The following is a 21,346-nucleotide window of genomic DNA, read 5'->3' as shown; positions in this document are numbered from 1 at the left end:
AGAGGTAGAAGAGGACAAGATTCTGAAGAAATAAGGGCCACTATCATGTTCTCAATATCATGACCTTATGGCCGAAGCGGGTCAAAAGGTGAGCTGAATGTTGGGAGAACAAACCGTGTGTGTCCTCAGTCATTAAAACATTTGAACAGGTGTGCTTCTTCTTCTTTTATTGGCGGTTGGCATACCAATTTGGTGCATTACCGCCACCAACTGTTTGGGGTGTGGAGCTTCAATGCGGATTTCTACTAATATGATTGAAAAAATATATATAATATAATAATATATATATATATATATATATATATATATATATATATATATATATATATATATATATATATTCTTGGTTATTCTTAAATTCGATTAAATAAGTCTGTTTCTTTAAGGTATCTCATGCTGGCCATGCTGATGATTTTGATGCAGAAAAGGAAAGTAAACCCTCTTACTGATAAATGTGTGTAACCTAATTCTTTAACTTGTTCTAACAGTATGATTCGTTCTGTTCTGTATGCTTCACATTCTATTAATATATGCTCTACCGTTTCTCTCCCCCCACAATTAATGCATAGTCCTTGAACAGGTGTGCAATCACACAGTGTTCACTATACTGTGTCGTGCAATACAGCATATTTACATTATATATTACAGCAGTCTACTTGCATTTTACATTGGCAACTCGGTCCTGGAGGGCCACTGTCCTGCAGAGGTTTAGCTCCAGCCCAGATAAAACTCACCTGCTGTATATATCTAGTAATCCTGAAAACATTGATTGTCCTTGTTCATGTGTGTTTTAATTAGGGATGGAGCTCAACTCTGCAGGACAATGGCCCTCCAGGACCGAAGTTGCCTATCCCAGAGGCATAATGTAAAAACACTTATACAAGTATACAGGTGCTGGTCATATGATTAGAATATCATCAAAAAGTTGATTTATTTCACTAATTCCATTCAAAAAGTGAAACTTCTATATTATATTCATTCATTACACACAGACTGATATATTTCAAATGTTTATTTCTTTTAATTTTGATGATAATAACTGACAACTAAGGAAAATCCCAAATTAGAATTTTGTGAAAAGGTTCAATATTGAAGACACCTGGTGCCACACTCTAATCAGTTAATTAACTCAAAACCTGCAAAGGCCTTTAAATGGTCTCTCAATAGTTCTGTAGGCTACACAATCTTGGGGAAGACTGCTGACTTGACAGTTGTCCAAAAGATGACCACACCTTGCACAAGGAGGGCAAGACACAAAAGGTCATTGCTAAATAGGCTGGCTGTTCACAGAGCTCTGTGTCCCGGCACATTAATAAAAGGCGAAGGGAAGGAAAAGATGTGGTAGAAAAAAAGTGTACAAGCAATAGAGCTGGTAAGTCCCGCCCCTTCCGTAAAACCCAGCTGGACCTTAAAGTTGAAAAACCGTCAATGCAAGTGAATGGGAGAAAATAATTATTTCTGGTCCCGTTTGAATTGTGCCATGAATGTGAACAGTGACAGTATATGGTATGATTTATCGGCTAGCAGTTGTGGAAAAGACATAACGAGAAAGACTACATGTCGCCTATGTGACGTCACCCCATAAAGTTGACTTACCTGTGGTTTTCGCCAACCTCAAAGATTTTGTCCTCTCCCTGAAAGAAGGTGGTGAAGTGCACCAAAGACACAGCCATGTTTAGCGGGATCCGTGAGCTAGAGCCATGTGCTAGTGTTGTTTGACGTTTCAAACATGTCGAAAGCAGCAAAGAGTTGTAGTCCACAAAGTGCTGTCACAAAAGTCTACCCCTATCAAACTTCTACCTGCTAAATTGTAACATTCTTCACACGAAAGATTATATAAAAAATTCACAGACAACATATGTTCACATTCATGTCACAATTCAAACGGGACCAGAAAATAATTATTTTCTCCCATTAATGAAATTAATCCCATTTGCATTGACAGTTTTTCAACTTTGAGGTCCAGTGGGGTTTTACGGAGGGGGCGGGACTTACCAGCTCTATAGGGATAACCACATCCTGGAGAGGATAGTGAAACAAAACCCATTCAAAACTGTGGGGGAGATTCACAAAGAGTGGACTGCAGCTGGAGTCAGTGCTTCAAGAACCACCACGCACAGACATATGCAAGACATGGGTTTCAGCTTTGCATTCCTGGTGTCAAGACACTCTTGAACAAGACACAGTGTCAGAAGCGTCTCACCTGGGCTAAAGACAAAAAGGACTGGACTGCTGCTGAGTGGTCCAAAGTTATGTTCTCTAATGAAAGTAACTTTTGCATTTCCTTTGGAAACCAAGGTCCCAGAGTCTGGAGGAAGAATGGAGAAGCACACAATCCACGTTGCTTGAGGTCCAGTGTAAAGTTTCCACAGTCAGTGATGGTTTGCGGTGCCATGTCATCTACTGGTGTTGCTCCATTGTGTTTTCTGAGGTCCAAGGTCAACGCAGCCGTATACCAGGAAGTTTTAGAGCACTTCATGCTTCCTGCTGCTGATCAACTTTATGGAGATGCAGATTTCATTTTCCAACAGGATGTGGCACCAGCACACACTGCCAAAGCAGTACCTGATTTAAGGGCCATTGTATCCCTGTTCTTAATTGGCCAGCAAACTTGTCTTCTATGGGGTATTGTGAAGAGGAAGATGTGATATGCCAGACCCAAGAATGCAGAAGAGCTGAAGGCCACTATCAGAGACACCTGGTCTCTCATAACACCTGAGCAGTGCCACAGACTGATCGACTCCATGCCACGCCGCATTGCTGCAGTCATTCAGACAAAAGAGACACAACTAAGTATTGAGTGCTGTACATGCTCATACTTTTCATGCTCATACCTTTCAGTTGGCCAGCATTTCTAAAAATCCTTTCTTTGTATTGGTCTTAAGTAATATTCAAATTTTCTGAGATACTGAATTTGGGATTTTACGTAGTTGTCAGTTATAATCATCAAAATTAAAAGAAACATATTTGAAATATATCAGTCTGTGTGTAATGAATGAATATAATATACAAGTTTCACTTTTTGAATGATAGTTCACTGTTATATTGACAAAATGACAAAGCATTTTGACTATCATGTTTTGTAAACAATGACACAAGGACTTGTCATTCTGATGGCACTGATGTTCATTGATATTGTATTAAGGATATTGAGCAAGTTACAGGCTTTGTTTTTGTCTGGGTTTGTACCAATTGTTTTGAAAAATGCACTCACTGGTTTGCAAATCTTAAGAATTATTCAAGAAATGATATATATATATAGAGAGAGAGAGAGAGAGAGAGAGCAGTTATTGTCATACAAAATAACAAAAAGTGTTTAAAAGAATCACGAATTAAGCTGGCACGTTTAAATGTTTGTTTACAGATTTATTAGTTCTTACTTTGATTTTCAACTACTAGCCCTAGCCCTAGCTGAGATCTGCTTCTGCTGCTCATACTGTGATCAGCCGCCCTTCCCCCACAGCACTCTCTGATCGCGCGCGCGCCCTTCCCCCACAGCACTGTCTCTGACTGACTCACTGCAGATGAGATGCTTGCATATCAGCCCTGCTGTGGGTTTGCAGACTTCAATTGACTGTTTTGATTAATAAATGCTATTACAGTTTTTTTTCAATCGCTTGCAAGCGCTTACCCATACTTTAGATACTTTTTCTAAACTCTTAACACAGACTCACACCTACAAAACACAATTGGCCAAATGGATAATTTTCTTCTCGAAAACACATTTTGTTAAATATATACTAAATATTAATTTCAAAATAGAACACATCTTTCTGTCAACACACCAACTTTACCAAAACACTGGAAATCTGATTCAAAATTAAATTATTCTGTCAAAGAATAACACTTGTTTTCACCTCACAAGGTACATGCAGTCAATCAAAGTACACCAGGTTTCAAAATACTGGCTATTGTTGACATTACAAAAACTGCATAGACTTTTATGTTTCAGTTTTACAGATATTTGCATGCAAAACATGCAATTCACTGTTTTACACTAAATTTCTTGGTTAGGAACTGTATGTCCAAATGTACAGTAATGTTCACATTCAAAAGCATTCCAGTAAAAAGCTATTTTTTTCCTTTACTGTTTACTGCAGGAGGTACAGTAGAAACACGGTATGATAGAACAGAAAAGCTTTGAGAGTATTGCTTACAGTGAACAGAATATCCATCTCACTGCTCCTGCTCTTCTCCCTGGCCCCCTTGCTCTTACTCTTCCTCGTCCATACATTACAGTGTTTGTCTTTTTCTGTTTCCAAAAATATTACTCTTCAAAGTCCTCCTTTTACTGTATTGTATAAGTGTCAATGTAATAGAAAAAAAAATAACCCCTGCAATTGAGTCTAAGCCAGATTGGAATCAGCTGTGGTTGGCCCAATTTACACAACATAAATCAGCTAAGATAAATTGTTTTTGAACTGATATCATTGCAGAAGCAGATTTTTTTTATACTGTATCTAAGGTTTGGAACATTGTTTTTGCTATTGTGGGATGTTGTGTGTTAACATTTGTAAATACTACAAAAACGATCCATAATTTTGTTGGGAGGTATAGCTTGTCTGTTCAGAAAATGTAAGCATTGTGGAAATGTGTTCAATGACTCCATATTGTGTAAAAACGACATAAAATGTGTGAATGGTATGGCCACAATAGACAGATGCTGTGCTAATTGTGTTTAGAGTTTTGAAAATATGACAACTGCTTGGACAAATACTTGTTAGCGACTGAAAAAAACTGTAATAGAAAATAAGATGTCTGTTCAAGAGATCTAGGTTGCTCATTTAGACAGTTGTGAGCTCTTGTTTACAGCAGACCTGCACGTTTTGAATATTCATATTTGTAATCCTCTTAAAAGCTTTATGATGTGGTGTTATTTCAGAAAATTAAGTACACCTTCGGTACATTTTTTTTACAAACCAGTGCACTTACTGGTTTGAAAATCTTAAGAATGATTCAAGAAATTATATATCTATGTATCTCTCTCTCTCTCTCTCTATATATATATATAGAGAGAGAGAGAGAGAGAGAGAGAGAGCAGTTATAGTCATACAAAAGAACAAAAGTGTTTAAAAGAATCATGAATTAAGCTGGCACGTTTAAATGTTTGTTTACAGATTTATTAGTTCTTACTTTGATTTTCAACTATAGCCCTAGCCCTAGCTGAGATCTGCTTCTGCTGCTCATACTGTGATCAGCCGCCCTTCCCCCACAGCACTCTCTGATCGCGCGCGCGCCCTTCCCCCACAGCACTGTCTCTGACTGACTTGCTGCAGATGAGATGAATGAATGAACTAACAAAAGTCTTGTGAGCTCTAGTTTACAGCAGACCTGCACGTTTTGAATATTCTTATTTGTAATTCTCTTAAAAACTTTATGATGTGGTGTTATTTTATAAAAATTAGTGCACACCGGGTACTTTTTGCTCTTTTAAACCAGTGCTTGTACGGACATGCGCACTGGTTCGTAGTTTGAGGTGGGTGCTCGGTTAAAAAGTGATCATGTGCTCTGTCCACTAGAAAGACTAACTTCATCACATTTTTTTTTTAAGTTTGAAGAAACAGTACTGTGGTTAAAACAAATATCATTGCCACCAGATAATTTTCTATTAGGCCAAATAAATGTAGTCACAATTTCAACGTGAAATCCAAATACGTAACTACGTCATTTACGCAAGTCAGCGACGGTGGTGTTTTCCCGGGAAATGCAGACACGTGACGATGGAACGCGCGAAACAGACGACAAACAACCCACCAGGAGGAAAGGTGAGATCAAGACTTGTCCTGAAAATGCATGATAACTAAATACATTGTGTAATATGAAATATAGTACGATGTATGTTTATTTTAGTGGTTTAATTATTTTTTGTAATAGGGTTTTATTTACTTCTCGATTGTATTTGAGTTTGCTTCTAAGCCTGTGTCATTTGATGATTTGTTGCAATAATGAAAACAAATTGTATATATAAAATTGACTATTAAATATAATTTTGTTATTTTTCATATAATAGTACTTTAGGTTCTACAAAGTAATCAAGACAACCGAGTCAGTGGTAGTTTACTAAATCATTGTTTTTCTCAAAAGTGTTGTAAAATATCAACAGTAATTTGAAATAATTCATTCTCATTTTTTAATATCATTATTTTATATATTATATTTTATGTAATACATTATTACATTATTTGCCCCCGAATTGGTTTTTTAGTGGAATGTTTTATTTTAATAATTTATCTTCACTGAGATTTTTTTGCACAATGACCATGAATTGATACTTTATAATATTTGTATTTTGTTTCAAGCTCCAAAGCAGACAAAAAGCACATTAAAAATAGTCCATATAAATCTAGCTGGTTATTGACTGAAAATCTCCCATATACTTTAGCTCTTAAATCAAATATAGATTGACATCAATTGTGGTTACAAGACACACAAGAACCAATGGTTTTTGGCATTAATGACATTTCCATTAAAAAAAATATATATATAATATAAAGATTTGTTCCACAGAAAAACACAACACCGGTTTGGATATGAGGGTTAGTATGTTAATTATGTGTGTTTTTGGTGAACAATTCCAGTAAGATCAACAGGATTTTTTAAAATATGCTTGTTTATTTCATTCTCCTTATATTTATTTGTATTTATTTTTTCCAGTCATTTCAAGAAAGAAAGTCGCCATGCTGGGAAATAAAAGACGTAGGAAACCTCTGCAGGATGCTGAGCATCATCACATTACCTGTAAAACTGACAAGCCTGGGCTTCGAGAGCAGTTCATCAGCAAATATAAAGGCAAGTATAAATGACTAAGCAGTTTAGTAACTAATAACTAGGGCTGGGGGATATGGCAAAAAAGTTATCACGATAATTGTTTTATATTAGTCGATATCGTTAATTATCACAATAAATGTCAAATCTTTATTTCTTTCAAGTTTAAAGGCAGATATTTGCTCCTAAGTGAAAGTTGTAGAAACCAGAGCATTAATTGTGGTTTTAAACTACTCTTTATTGTCAGAACATATCATGACAAACACTTGCCAAACAGGTGAACATTTCACAAATCTGAGGTAGAACATTCAAACATTTGTTATTTTTCCTTAACAAAATAAATATATTTATTGGAAAATGTATTTCTTAGTTCCTGGATGTGCTAATGGGGGATATTGTTTCAAGTCTTGAAACAGGTTTGTGTTGCCTGACTTTGATGGCACGGATCTTCAGCACAGTTTACAGTGCAGGCAGCAATATTAATATTAGATATATTTTGTCTCAAAATGCATATTTGACAATGATTTGCAGCAGTATTAGATTCAGTTAGGAGCAGATTTACTATGTAAAATTTATGTTCATTAACAAAAACAGTAACATCTTTTAAAACGACCTCAATTTTATTTGGTAAAATGTAATATTCTGACTGTTTGAGTTTTATTAAATTTAACCATTGGTCATCCAGTATCATGCATTTAGATCATGATAACCACAAAACCAAATACTGTAACTATTTTATTAATCCTTTAATACATTGTCTACATTACAGTTTTTTTCAATCGCTAACAAGGGCTTAACCATACTTCAGATACTTTTTCTAAACTCTTAACACAGACTCACACCTACAAAACACAATTAGCCAAATGGATTTTTTTTATTTTGTTAAATTTATACTAAATCTTCATTTCAAAATAGAACACATCTTTCTGTCAACACACCAACTTTACCAAAACACTGGAAATCTGACTCAAAATTAAATTATTCTGTCAAAGAATAACACTTGTTTTCACTTCAAAAGATACATGCAGTCAATCAAAGTACACCAGGTTTCAAAATACTGGCTATTGTTGACATTACAAAAACTGCATAGACTTTTCAGTCTCAGTTTTACAGGTATTTGCATGCAAAACATGCAATTCACTGTTTTACACTAAATGTCTTGGTTAGGAACTGTATGTCCAAATGTACAGTAATGTTCACATTCAAAAGCATTCCAGTAAAAAGCTTTTTTTCCTTTACTGTTTACTGCAGGAGGTACAGTAGAAACACGGTATGATAGAACAGAAAAGGTTTGACAGTATTGCTTACCGTGAACAAAATATCCATGAAACACATAAGAGCATTCTGAACCAAAAAAACAACAACAGCAAAAAGCCCAGATAAAAAAAGGAGGGGGGGGGTAAAAAAAAAAAAAAAACTGCTCCTCTCACTGCTCCTGCTCCTCTCACTGCATATCTCACTGCATCTCTCACTGCTCCTCTCACTGCTCCTGCTCCTCTCACTGCTCCTGCTCCTGCTCCTCTCACTGCATCTCTCACTGCATCTCTCTCTGCTCCTGCTCCTCTCACTGCATCTCTCACTGCATCTCTCACTGCTCCTCTCACTGCATCTCTCACTGCATCTCTCACTGCTCCTCTCACTGTTCACTGCTCCGCTCCTCTCACTGCTCCTGCTCCTGCTCCTCTCACTGCATCTCTCACTGCATCTCTCTCTGCTCCCTGCTCCTCTCACTGCATCTCTCACTGCATCTCTCACTGCTCCTCTCACTGCATCTCTCACTGCATCTCTCACTGCTCCTCTCACTGTTCACTGCTCCCGCTCCTCTCACTGCTCCTGCTCCTGCTCCTCTCACTGCATCTCTCACTGCATCTCTCACTGCATCTCTCACTGCATCTCTCACTGCTCCTCTCACTGCATCTCTCACTGCATCTCTCACTGCTCCTCTCACTGTTCACTGCTCCTGCTCCCCTCACTGCTCCTCTCACTGCTCCTGCTCCTGCTCCTCTCACTGCATCTCTCACTGCATCTCTCACTGCTCCTCTCACTGCTCCTCTCACTGCTCCTCTCACTGTTCACTGCTCCCGCTCCTCTCACTGCTCCTGCTCCTCTCACTGCATCTCTCACTGCTCCTCTCACTGCTCCTCTCACTGCTCCTCTCACTGCTCCTCTCACTGTTCACTGCTCCCGCTCCTCTCACTGCTCCTGCTCCTCTCACTGCATCTCTCACTGCTCCTCTCACTGCTCCTCTCACTGTCAATGCTCCCGCTCCTCTCACTGCTCCTGCTCCTCTCACTGCTCCCGCTCTTCTCACTGTTCACTGCTCCTGCTCCTCTCACTGGGCCCTTGCTCTTACCCTTCCTCGTCCATACATTAGTGTTTGTCTTTTTCTGTTTCTGTTTCCAAAAATATCACTCTTCAAAGTCCTCCCTTTTATTGTATAAGTGTCAATGTAATAGAAAAAAATAACCCCTGCAATTGAGTCTAAGCCAGATTGGAATCAGCTGTGGTTGGCCCAATTTACACAACATAAATCAGCTAAGATAAATTGTTTTTGAACTGATATCATTGCAGAAGCAGATTTTTTTTATACTGTATCTAAGGTTTGGAACATTGTTTTTGCTATTGTGGGATGTTGTGTGTTAACATTTGTAAATACTACAAAAACGATCCATAATTTTGTTGGGAGGTATAGCTTGTCTGTTCAGAAAATGTAAGCATTGTGGAAATGTGTTCAATGACTCCATATTGTGTAAAAACGACATGAAATGTGTGAATGGTATGGCCACAATAGACAGATGCTGTGCTAATTGTGTTTAGAGTTTTGAAAATATGACAACTGCTTGGACAAATGCTTGTTTGCGACTGAAAACAACTGTAATAATATAAAACAATCCAATATGTACAGTATTGTTCAAAATAATAGCAGTACAATGTGACTAACCAGAATAATCAAGGTTTTTAGTATATTTTTTATTGCTACGTGGCAAACAAGTTACCAGTAGGTTCAGTAGATTGTCAGAAAACAAACAAGACCCAGCATTCATGATGTGCACGCTCTTAAGGCTGTGCAATTGGGCAATTAGTTGAAAGGGGTGTGTTCAAAAAAATAGCAGTGTCTACCTTTGACTGTACAAACTCAAAACTATTTTGTACAAACATTTTTTTTTTCTGGGATTTAGCAATCCTGTGAATCACTAAACTAATATTTAGTTGTATGACCACAGTTTTTTAAAACTGCTTGACATCTGTGTGGCATAGAGTCAACCAACTTGTGGCACCTCTTGGCTGTTATTCCACTCCATGATTCTTTAACAACATTCCACAATTCATTCACATTTCTTGGTTTTGCTTCAGAAACAGCATTTTTGATATCACCCCACAAGTTCTCAATTGGATTAAGGTCTGGAGATTGGGCTGGCCACTCCATAACATTAATTTTGTTGGTTTGGAACCAAGACTTTGCCCGTTTACTAGTGTGTTTTGGGTCATTGTCTTGTTGAAACAACCATTTCAAGGGCATGTCCTCTTCAGCATAGGGCAACATGACCTCTTCAAGTATTTTAACATATGCAAACTGATCCATGATCCCTGGTATGCGATAAATAGGCCCAACACCATAGTAGGAGAAACATGCCCATATCATGATGCTTGCACCTCCATGCTTCACTGTCTTCACTGTGTACTGTGGCTTGAATTCAGAGTTTGGGGGTCGTCTCAACTGCCTGTGGCCCTTGGACCCAAAAAGAACAATTTTACTCTCATCAGTCCACAAAATGTTCCTCCATTTCTCTTTAGGCCAGTTGATGTGTTCTTTGGCAAATTGTAACCTCTTCTGCACATGCCTTTTTTTTAACAGAGGGACTTTGCGGGGGATCCTTGAAAATAGATTAGCTTCACACAGACGTCTTCTAACTGTCACAGTACTTACAGGTAACTCCAGACTGTCTTTGATCATCCTGGAGGTGATCATTGGCTGAGCCTTTGCCATTCTGGTTATTCTTCTATCCATTTTGATGGTTGTCTTCCGTTTTCTTCCACGTCTCTCTGGTTTTGCTCTCCATTTTAAGGCATTGGAGATCATTTTAGCTGAACAGCCTATCATTTTTTGCACCTCTTTATAGGTTTTCCCCTCTCTAATCAACTTTTTAATCAAAGGACGCTGTTCTTCTGAACAATGTCTTGAACGACCCATTTTCCTCAGCTTTCAAATGCATGTTCAACAAGTGTTGGCTTCATCCTTAAATAGGGGCCACCTGATTCACACCTGTTTCTTCACAAAATTGATGACCTCAGTGATTGAATGCCACACTGCTATTTTTTTGAACACACCCCTTTCAACTAATTCAACTAATTGCCCAATTGCACAGCCTTAAGAGCGTGCATATCATGAATGCTGGGTCTTGTTTGTTTTCTGACAATCTACTGAACCTACTGGTAACTTGTTTGCCACGTAGCAATAAAAAATATACGAAAAACCTTGATTATTCTGGTTAGTCACATTGTACTGCTATTATTTTGAACAATACTGTATATCCCACATTTCATGGTGCAGTTAATATTATTAGGCTAACGTTACAGTAAATCCGTAGTAAATGGTGGGAATTTGTAGACAAAGAAGCCTTCTGACTGACCACAGTGTTTCTCCTGTTTGTCAGCGCGGTTTAATCGGCCTTTAAACTGGTTTAAATCACTGAAACGTGTGTTCTTGGCTGAAGTCAAGCGCTTCTCACTGGATCTGATGACAGAGACCGATCAGAGTAAACTCATCTGCTCTAGTGAGCTCGCGAGTCATGCTGCGCTGCCGTTTGGACTTTGAGCTGAGCGGATAAACGGTCCGTGTGGCGCGCGGGTCAAATGAGTTCGGTTCCGCTTTTGGCGCATAAACATTATCGAACATTTATTGAACTCTGGATATCGTTTTATCGAGAAATTATATCGTGATAATTATCATTATCATTTTATCGCCCAGCCCTAGTAATAATGTTAATCTACAAAACTGAAAATTTAATGTAAGGCAAGTCATATGGTTGTTAGGCCACAAGTTAAACAGTACTTTATAAATATATATATTTTTTATTGTGCAGTCCAGATTCCTGAATAGAGTTCTGCTGGCATGAGCCCTAACTGTACGTACACACAGCCGCCGACTTGAGCTGCAAAGAAGCTCTGGCCGCCCTGTCAAGGACGCTTGTCAAAAAGTACGGGGAAGCTTGTTGACGCTTTGGCCGCTCTGACATAGCATGGAGAAGAGAAGTGTCACAACATAAAATGTAATAAACAGAAAAAACAAGCAATACACTGAAGAAACCATTTATAATGACAGAATTATTATAACCGTTTTGGTCACATTTGTTTGGGAAGAAAAGAATAATTAGCTATTATTGTTATATTAATATTATATTTACTTTAATGTAATTGGTCAAATTGGTGTTACCGTGAGCAAATTAATTGCATTCCCGCTTAAAACGAGCGCTCGTAAATATTTCAAATAAGTTGAGCTCATTCTCAAATGTGTATCACTGTCGGATAATCGTGAAGTTGTTGTGTTTGGTGCTGCTTGAGAAGACATCGGACTCGGAGATTTTGGGTTCATGACACCCTCCAGGGCCGTTATCAATTCAGAGAGTATCACCGGCTGGTGCAGCAGCTGCGGCTCGATGACGAGAGGTACGTCCAGCGGAACTTCAGGCTGGACACAGTTTGATAGCGTGTTGATAGAACTAATGTTTTGGTAGGAACGAAAGTTTACATCGTATGTTTCTCCGGAATCAGCCAGCGCGAAGGACGTCTATATTCCGATTGCTTGCTGGCGTTTTGCTGCTGCTTGCCACTGAACATAGCTCATTACCATAAAGTTGAGCTACTTCAACTTTCAGATTGACGCTCTAGTCGCTCAAAACGCCATGCCAAGGAATTTGACGCTCCTTGCAGCTGAGAGAAGCCAGCTTCCATTGAAAATGAATGACTTCCGGTAACTTTGGAAGCTCAAGTCGGCGGAGGTGTGTACGTCGTACAGTAAAACAAAGCAGTTGCATTTTTGCACTTCTGGTTCCATCAACCCAAAGTCAATGTTTATTTGCACATACATAACCCAATTATGCATAATAAGCCAACAGTTCTGGTGGTCATGTAAACGCAGACTAAGGTAATCATAAACGGCATAAGCATAAACCAATCGACACAGCTAGATTTTGTCTATGTTGTTCCAAACTCGTAAAACCTTCGTTCATCTTCGGAACACAAATTAAGATATTTTTGATGAAATCTGAGAGCTGGATCACTCCTCCATAGGCTTCCAAGGGACTGAAACTTGTTGGCCCAGAAAAGTTATTAAAGAGATCGTTAATATAGTCCAAGTGACTACAGTGGCTCAGTCTTAAGTATATCAAGCGACGAGAATACTTTTTGTGCGCAAAAAACAACAAAATAATGACTTTATTCCACTATTCATTTCCTTCTCTTTGGGCCACGAGTTTTTTCACGTAGTAAAACTGTGCAGTGCGTCTGTGTTACACGTCACCACGTAGGCTCACTATTGGCCGACGCTGGTCATGTGTGTGATGCGTGTGACGTGCAACACAGACGCACTGCACAGTTTTACTACGTGAACTCACTCGAGGCCTAGAGAGAAGGAAATGAATAGTAGAATAAAGTCGTTATTTTTATTTATTTTTTGCGCACAAAAAGTATTCTCGTCGCTTGATAAACTTAAGACTGAGCCACTGTAGTCACTTGGACTATATTAACGATCTCTTTTATAACTTTTCTGGGCCAACAAGTTTCAGTCCCTTGGAAGTCTATGGAGGAGTGATCCAGCTCTCAGATTTCATCAAAAATATCTTAATTTGTGTTTAGAAGATGAACGAAGGTTTTACGGGTTTGGAACAACATGAGGGTGAGTAATTACTGAAAGAAATTTCATTTTTGGGTAAACTATCCCTTTAACCTGTGTTCTGTGGCTTATTGAAGTGAGCATGTGTGATGTGTGACAGGAAAGTGTCCTTATTGTGGATTTAAGCACATACAGAGAGAGCAAGCGTTTTCTCTACCCAAGAAACTCTTAAAATGTGTTCTCATCTCATGCAGAGGTGGTACAGTCAAAATCCTGCATCCGATACTGGATGAGAGGAGAATATGAGTCTGTAAGATTCCCACTGATATTCTGGAGTACTCTTGGGCTTTATTTAACACCACAAGTGACATGACATATGAAATACACAAATGGTTTGCTTTTGACGTCATTAACCTGATTTACTTATAAAGGCACACAATCAGTCAAACATACATTACAAGAATGTAGAAACATTATATATATTACACAAGGATATGGATTTTCTATAGGGTTCTAAAATCCTATAAGGTTTTTGTGGAGGGAACTAGGTGAGGTGAACTACCGGGTTGGCCTGTAAAAATACGTCATCACTGCGGCACTCTGTTCTAAACAATATATAGCCATGATCATATTGTTTGTGTAAGAAAATGTATGTAATTTTAACTGTATAATTTTAAGACTTAAAAGTATGAAAAGCAAAGCATGCTTTGAGATTAGCCTGGCTGACTATTTTCCTTCAGTAATTTCCCTTCTACGTCATATAATGTACATCATATGGTAGAGAACTTTTAGTAAGAATCAAAATAATATTTGACATTAAAGAAACTGAAGCTAATGTATTTCTCCTCTTCAGGGCGTGGAGTTTTCACCACTGGAGCTTTTTTCAGAGGTGATTTTGTTCTTGAATACAGAGGTGAACTTTTGAGTTCACAGGAGAGTCTGGACCGAACTGGACACTACACTGAAGCTGAGAACACGTTCCTGTTTGATTTTCAGTGGCATGGCAAATATTGGTGGTGAGTACAGAACTGTTGGATTGATGTAGTAGGTATGCTAAAATATCTGGAACTGTAAGATACTTAGTTCATGCCTGTAGTTCTGTTCGCTCGTTTCTTTTGGTCCGGATACGCTTAGTGTTCAGATTGGCATTTCTATCGTTGAACCTAAGTTATGATTGACCAGTCTGTCCTTTTTAGGGTCACATATTCCTGTTTTTGGGTTATTTACATGTCTCTGGTCCATGTTATGTTCATATTTCATTTGAACTGCACCAGAGTTCATTTGGAAGCCAACTGAGACCCTTCTTTTCAGCGTCTCGGTCCGCTTGTTTGGTCGCACCAGGTTTCAAATAGCAGCTTTCACATTTATTCAGATGAACCACATTAACAGTCTAAAAAAACATGCCAGATGTGAACACACCCTAATACTTCAAATTCACCATGAACTGACATAGAGTACGGAGTGTAGTTTCTTTGAGTCATCAAAAAAAATTCCCCCTGTAATCCCTAAAGAGAACAAGATGGTAACTTTTAGATGCTTTTATCTGAGAGCTGTACATTACCATACATTGCAGTACACTATCATATAGATCAGTGGTTCTGAGACCCTCCTCTGCAGATTCTGTATGTCTCCTTCACCTGATGCACTCAGATGAGTTCATAGAGTCCATGTTCTGATGATGAACTCCTCATCTCAATCAGGTGGATTAAAACACGAGACATACAGCATATGCAGAGCGGTGGGTTCCCAGGACTGGGGTTCAGAACCACTTGTAAAAATAACTGTACATGTCTAGCATATATACTAAGATTATAAGTATTGAGTGTTCATTTTATGTTTTTATAGCATGGATGCATCTAAAGAAGACTCGTCTTTGGGAAGACTTGCAAACGATGAGACCAGAAATCCTACTTGCAAAATGAGAACCGTTGAAGTGAGCAGAAAACCTCACCTGTGTCTGTTTGCTGTACGAGACATTCTACCAGGAGAGGAAATCACTTACAATTATGGAGACTCAGATTGGCCATGGCGAGTCAAGGTACTATCAATAAAATGCTAAAGAGATTGATCAGTAATTCATGATAATTTTTTACTCTAATTCTGATTAGTTACCATGTGATTGTGGTCTCATATTTCTCAAGACTTTGAATAAAGCATCAGCAGAATCCACTGATAAAACGAGAGCCAGCAGTTTGCGCCTGCATAAATCCGTAAGTCCACTTTAAAACATCTGTATCATTATTCTATATTATTGACTCTCTCAGCATAGAGTTGTGTGTGGAATGATATATAAAGTATAGGACAGCTAGAGGAATGAACATTAACAAGTTTTTTTGTCCTTTACAAATATTCTGATATTTTGATATTCACTGGTTTCTTTTCTGACATCTAGCCCCATTGTGTAGCTTCTGTTTCCTCTCCTGAACTGGACAAGGTAAACAGCAATGGTCCTCATAAGCAGTCAGGCAAAGCAAGAACATCAAGGAATAAAACGGTAACCATCTTAAACATGCAGCAACTATCTACTGATGTTTACTGCCAGCTAGTTAAAAATGCAATAAGTGATTTCTGAGAAACACTTAATATTTGAAATCGACACCCAAACAAACACACCCCTCCCTTCATTGCTCCGCCCCCAAAATAATGAACATGCAGCACAGTCAACCACTATTAGCTGGTGCTCAGGTGTTCAAATAGAAAATATCTTTATTGCTGGCAAACCATAGAATGGTTTGGTTTAAGTTGATTTGTAGGTGCATATCGACTTCATCAAGCACCCGTGTCATTTGAAATGTATTTATCTACTCACAATAAAAAAAAACAAACAAGAAATTATTTAACGCTGCAGTCCTAGTTTTTCGTCTTTGTCACCATTTCTGTTCGAAATCTGCAATTGCAGTCATTCGTGGAACTATCAACTTTACATGGGTTGTGCTTTAACACGGCACAGCGCGAATGAATCCAATGTTTTGAGGAGAACGTGCTGCTGTCAATCACATCGCGTCGGTGTGGATACTGTCATTTGCAATGACAGATTATACTTTTTGGAAGTATGAGTCATGACCAACAGAAGAATGTTCACCGGAAAATGACACTGGAACAAGTAACATCCACTTTTGTTCTGACCAACTAAGGGGAAAAAAAGCTTTGCAGTAAATCGCGCTGATGAAAGGTGGGGTATGTGATTTGCAAAACGGCCGGGAGATTTTGAAAATACACAACTCCTATGGTCTTACCTTCTTTCCTTTGACTCCACCCATTCGAAGAACATGGACATGATGGGGAGGGGGTATGGTACGACCGTTTGATTGATGCAGTTACTGTCTAATGATTCTAGGTAGTTTTGGAAATGATTGGCTGGAGTTTTTCGAGTCCTGCCTGTTCCACAGATGATTTAAATTGCTTACTTTTCATTTCAGTGCTTCTAACTCAGTGGCTGTAAGTGGGTTAGGAATAGGATTTCAAGTGATTTTGAAAAAATGGACAAAAAAGAGAATTACATACCCCACCTTTAAATCTAACAATCGCTTATCAATTATCATATCACATCAAACCGTGCAAACTATACTTTGTTCTCAAATTGTTAATGTTAACAACATCAGCATTGTGTGACTACATTTAAGGCCCTTCAGATATTTATCCTTGTTTTCGTGTGGGCCAGGCGGCCAGTCTCTTTTTTTCTGTAGCCACTCCAAAGTCCAAGTCACCCACGTCACCTTCAACCTCGCCTGTGCAGCCCTCATCATCCTCGCCTGCCTACAGAGGAGGAGAGTGTATCAACAAAGCTGCTTGCGAATGTGGCATAAAGAACCCTGAAGCACTGTCATCAACTAGGCTTAGGAAACACATAGCAACCATGTCTAAAATTCTTAACCTTAATGAGAATGAAGCAGACCAATTGGCTGATTTCCTTGGTCACGATATCCGAATCCACAGACAGTTTTATCGGTTACCAGAGGGAACACTGGAGCTGGCAAAAATGAGTAAAGTCCTAATGGCCATGGAGAAAGGAACACTGTCTGACTACAAAGGAAAGAAACTTGATGACATTGAAATCGACCCAAATGGTATGAGTATACATGCTCTGTGTGTATCTGTGCTGTACATATTTGCAAAACAATGTATATATTCATTTCACAGATACTAGGTATAAGCAATAAAGTGTTCATTTTTCGTTAATTAATTATTAAGAGCAACTTGAGGCCCAAGGTGATTCCATGTCAAGTGATGAGGTGGATTCCAGTGACCTATCTCAGACACCAGCACCAGTACAGACTGATCAACCTGTTCAATCTGAACAAGCTGTTTCACAGGAGGATCAAGGTAAGAAAAATCTCTACATTGCACAAACAACAATAATCAAATAAACATGAATTGGCTCCATGCAGCAATATCCAGACAAATTCAAAAAAAAAATTATGCATTGGGAACACAGTCTTGATTTGCTCTTTACTCACCGATTTAGTTGTAATGAGAATGTGTAATGAGAATTTACTTTTTAATTATTTCATAGGTTCTTCAAATGCTCCAAAAAAGAAATGGGAGGACAGTGAGGTAAAAGCAGTAGAGAGACACATGATGAGTTTCATCAAGACATGCAAAGTTCCTGGTAAGCAAGACTGTGAAAGATGCATTCACGCAGAGTCAGAAGCTTTACGCAGCGAACATGGACTGGTGTGAAAAATTATGTGCGGAACAGGATCACGACTCTTAAAAGAAAGGGTGGTTTGTAGGGAGGGACAAACACTTCAACACTTTGCACATTATGCTCTTTTTGTAGGAAATGGAGCTAAATTAAAAGAAATGAGGATAAAGGTGTAGAAATATTTTGTGGATGGAATGATACAGAATATAAAGTGAAAAGTTAGAGTATAAGAAGGCTAATGAAGAAGTAGAGGATAGTAAGAGTCAATTTTCTTTGTTCAGTTACAATATAGTTGGATGAAATGTCATGTTAAACTTTTTGATATTTCTGTCATAGAGGGAGGGGAGAATGTAAAGATGATAAAAAAGGGAAGAGTGAATAGCTGTGCTGGACATGGGCTGTGGCTGGATGTAACTGATTGGTGAGAGTTAATGTGTGCAGACGAGAGAAGCTGAAAACTGAGATGTGATGTCAGACACTTTCTGCTTCCCGTAGTGATGCAGAGCCAGAAGCTTTGAAGCAGCGAACATGGACTGGTGTGAAAAATTATGTGCGGAACAGGATCACGACTCCTAAAAGAAAGGGTGGTTTGTAGGGAGGCACAAACACTTCAACACTTTGCACATTATGCTCTTTTCGTAAGAAATGGAGCTAAATTAAAAGAAATTAAGATAAAGGTGTAGACATTAAAATTAAGAGACGCTCGTGCTGTTTGCATACTTTACCACAGCTGAAGTAGAAAAAATGCATTATTTTCCAAATACACAGATATTTCGGAGACATTTTCATTCAATACATGCACTGCTTGATACAGTGTCTGTTTGTACAAGAATAAAGTTCAACATAAGCCTAAATACAAACGTAAAGCGGGAAGAGAGAATGTAAAGGGGGACGTTAAAGGACGTAAAGTAGAAGAGCATGTAAAGGGGACGTAAAGAGGGAGGAGAGAATGTAAAGGGAAAGGGGAATGTAAAGGGGACGTAAAGAGGGAGGAGAGAATGTAAAGGGGACGTAAAGAGGGAGGAGAGAATGTAAAGGGGACGTAAAGAGGGAGGAGAGAATGTAAAGGGGACGTAAAGAGGGAGGAGAGAATGTAAAGGGGACGTAAAGAGGGAGGAGAGAATGTAAAGGGGACGTAAGGGAAGATGTAGGGGAGAGGGAGGAGAATGTAAAGGGGACGTAAAGAGGGAGGAGAGAATGTAAAGGGGACGTAAAGAGGGAGGAGAGAATGTAACTGGGACGTAAAGAGGGAGGAGAGAATGTAAAGGGGACGTAAAGAGGGAGGAGAGAATGTAAAGGGGACGTAAAGAGGGAGGAGAGAATGTAAAGGGGACGTAAAGAGGGAGGAGAGAATGTAAAGGGGACGTAAAGAGGGAGGAGAGAATGTAACTGGGACGTAAAGAGGGAGGAGAGAATGTAAAGGGGACGTAAAGAGGGAGGAGAGAATGTAACTGGGACGTAAAGAGGGAGGAGAGAATGTAAAGAGGGAGGAGAGAATGTAAAGGGGACGTAAAGAGGGAAGAGAGAATGTAAAGAGGAAGGAGAGAATGTAAAGGGGACGTAAAGAGGGAGGAGAGAATGTAAAGGGGACATAAAGAGGGAGGAGAGAATGTAAAGGGGACGTAAAGAGGGAGGAGAGAATGTAAAGGGACGTAAAGAGGGAGGAGAGAATGTAACGGGGACGTAAAGAGGGAGGAGAGAATGTAAAGAGGGAGGAGAGAATGTAACGGGGACGTAAAGAGGGAGGAGAGAATGTAAAGGGGACGTAAAGAGGGAGGAGATAATGTAAAGAGGGAGGAGAGAATGTAAAGGGGACGTAAAGAGGGAGGAGAGAATGTAAAGGGGACGTAAAGAGGGAGGAGAGAATGTAAAGAGGGAGGAGAGAATGTAAAGGGGACGCAAAGAGGGAGGAGAGAATGTAAAGAGGGAGGAGAGAATGTAACAGGGACGTAAAGAGGGAGGAGAGAATGTAAAGAGGGAGGAGAGAATGTAAAGAGGGAGGAGAGAATGTAAAGAGGGAGGAGAGAATGTAAAGAGGGAGGATAGAATGTAAAGGGGACGTAAGAGGGAGGAGAGAATGTAAAGAGGGGAGGAGAGAATGAAAAGGGGACGTAAAGAGGGAGGAGAGAATGTAAAGAGGGAGGAGAGAATGTAAAGAGGGAGGAGAGAATGTAAAGAGGGAGGAGAGAATTTAACTGGGACGTAAAGAGGGAGGAGAGAATGTAAAGGGGACGTAAAGAGGGAGGAGAGAATGTAAAGAGGGAGGAGAGAATGTAAGGGGGGGACGTAAAGAGGGAGGTAGAGAATGTAAAGGGGACGTAAAGAGGGAGGAGAGAATGTAAAGAGGGAGGAGAGAATGTAAAGAGGGAGGAGAGAATGTAAGGGGGACGTAAAGAGGGAGGAGAGAATGTAAAGGGGACGTAAAGAGGGAGGAGAGAATGTAAAGAGGGAGGAGAGAATGTAAGGGGGACGTAAAGAGGGAGGAGAGAATGTAAAGGGGACGTAAAGAGGGAGGAGAGAATGTAAAGAGGGAGGAGAGAATGTAAAGGGGACGTAAAGAGGGAGGGAGGAGAGCATTAGGCTTGTTGGACTTCATGCAGCGCTGCACAGAACGATCAGTTCTGAGCAGTTCTTGACGGTTAGAACTTGTGTCCGACTTCAGACAGCGACGCCCGTGACTGTGCCATAAGGCAACAGAGTACAACTAGAGTGATTGGAGAGCAGGAGGATACTCCGATAGAGCAGATTCTCTAGAGCGACTCACGAGCTCTGATGATGACACAGCTAATCCACGATTGGCAGAGTACACTGCTTGACAATGATCACGTGTGTTTCATTTTTCTTCTCACACCTTCAGTTCCACTAAGGATCACATCTGTTCTTTATAACAGTAAAAGCTCTTTTCATGTAGTTGCGATAGACCCCACTTCACTGGTATTTAGGCTTATTTTGAACTTTATTCTTGTACAAACATTAGTGCATGTATTGAATGAAAATGTCTCTGAATTATCTGTATTTGGAAAATAATGCGTTTATTCCACTTCAGCTGTAGTAAAGTATGCAAACTTAGCCTGAGCATCACTACAGGAAGCAGAAAGTGTCTG

The 21,346-nt window shown here is 39.3% G+C and overlaps 1 protein-coding gene across 2 annotated transcripts; it reads left to right on the top strand.

Annotated features, from left to right (window-relative positions):
* The first annotated feature begins 5,279 nt into the window (after positions 1 to 5,279).
* LOC113090756 (uncharacterized) lies at positions 5,280 to 19,193 on the top strand. 2 transcript variants are annotated; one of them, XM_026256338.1, is made up of 10 exons: positions 5,280 to 5,765; positions 6,508 to 6,536; positions 6,655 to 6,789; positions 14,451 to 14,613; positions 15,443 to 15,635; positions 15,739 to 15,807; positions 15,990 to 16,091; positions 17,259 to 17,664; positions 17,789 to 17,920; positions 18,111 to 19,193. In XM_026256338.1, the coding sequence occupies exons 3-10, from the start codon at positions 6,678 to 6,680 to the stop codon at positions 18,275 to 18,277; spliced, it is 1,344 nt and encodes a 447-aa protein (XP_026112123.1). In that variant the 5' UTR covers positions 5,280 to 5,765; positions 6,508 to 6,536; positions 6,655 to 6,677; the 3' UTR covers positions 18,278 to 19,193. The 2 variants fall into 2 exon arrangements, with proteins under 2 accessions (XP_026112123.1, XP_026112122.1); XM_026256337.1 differs by lacking the exon at positions 6,508 to 6,536.
* The last annotated feature ends 2,153 nt before the right edge of the window (positions 19,194 to 21,346 follow it).

The sequence above is a fragment of the Carassius auratus genome, unplaced genomic scaffold (genome assembly GCF_003368295.1).
Source record: "Carassius auratus strain Wakin unplaced genomic scaffold, ASM336829v1 scaf_tig00214015, whole genome shotgun sequence".
Taxonomy (NCBI): Eukaryota; Metazoa; Chordata; class Actinopteri; order Cypriniformes; family Cyprinidae; genus Carassius; species Carassius auratus.
Note: the sequence above shows the minus strand (reverse complement) of the source record. Positions and strands in the feature narration are given on the sequence as shown.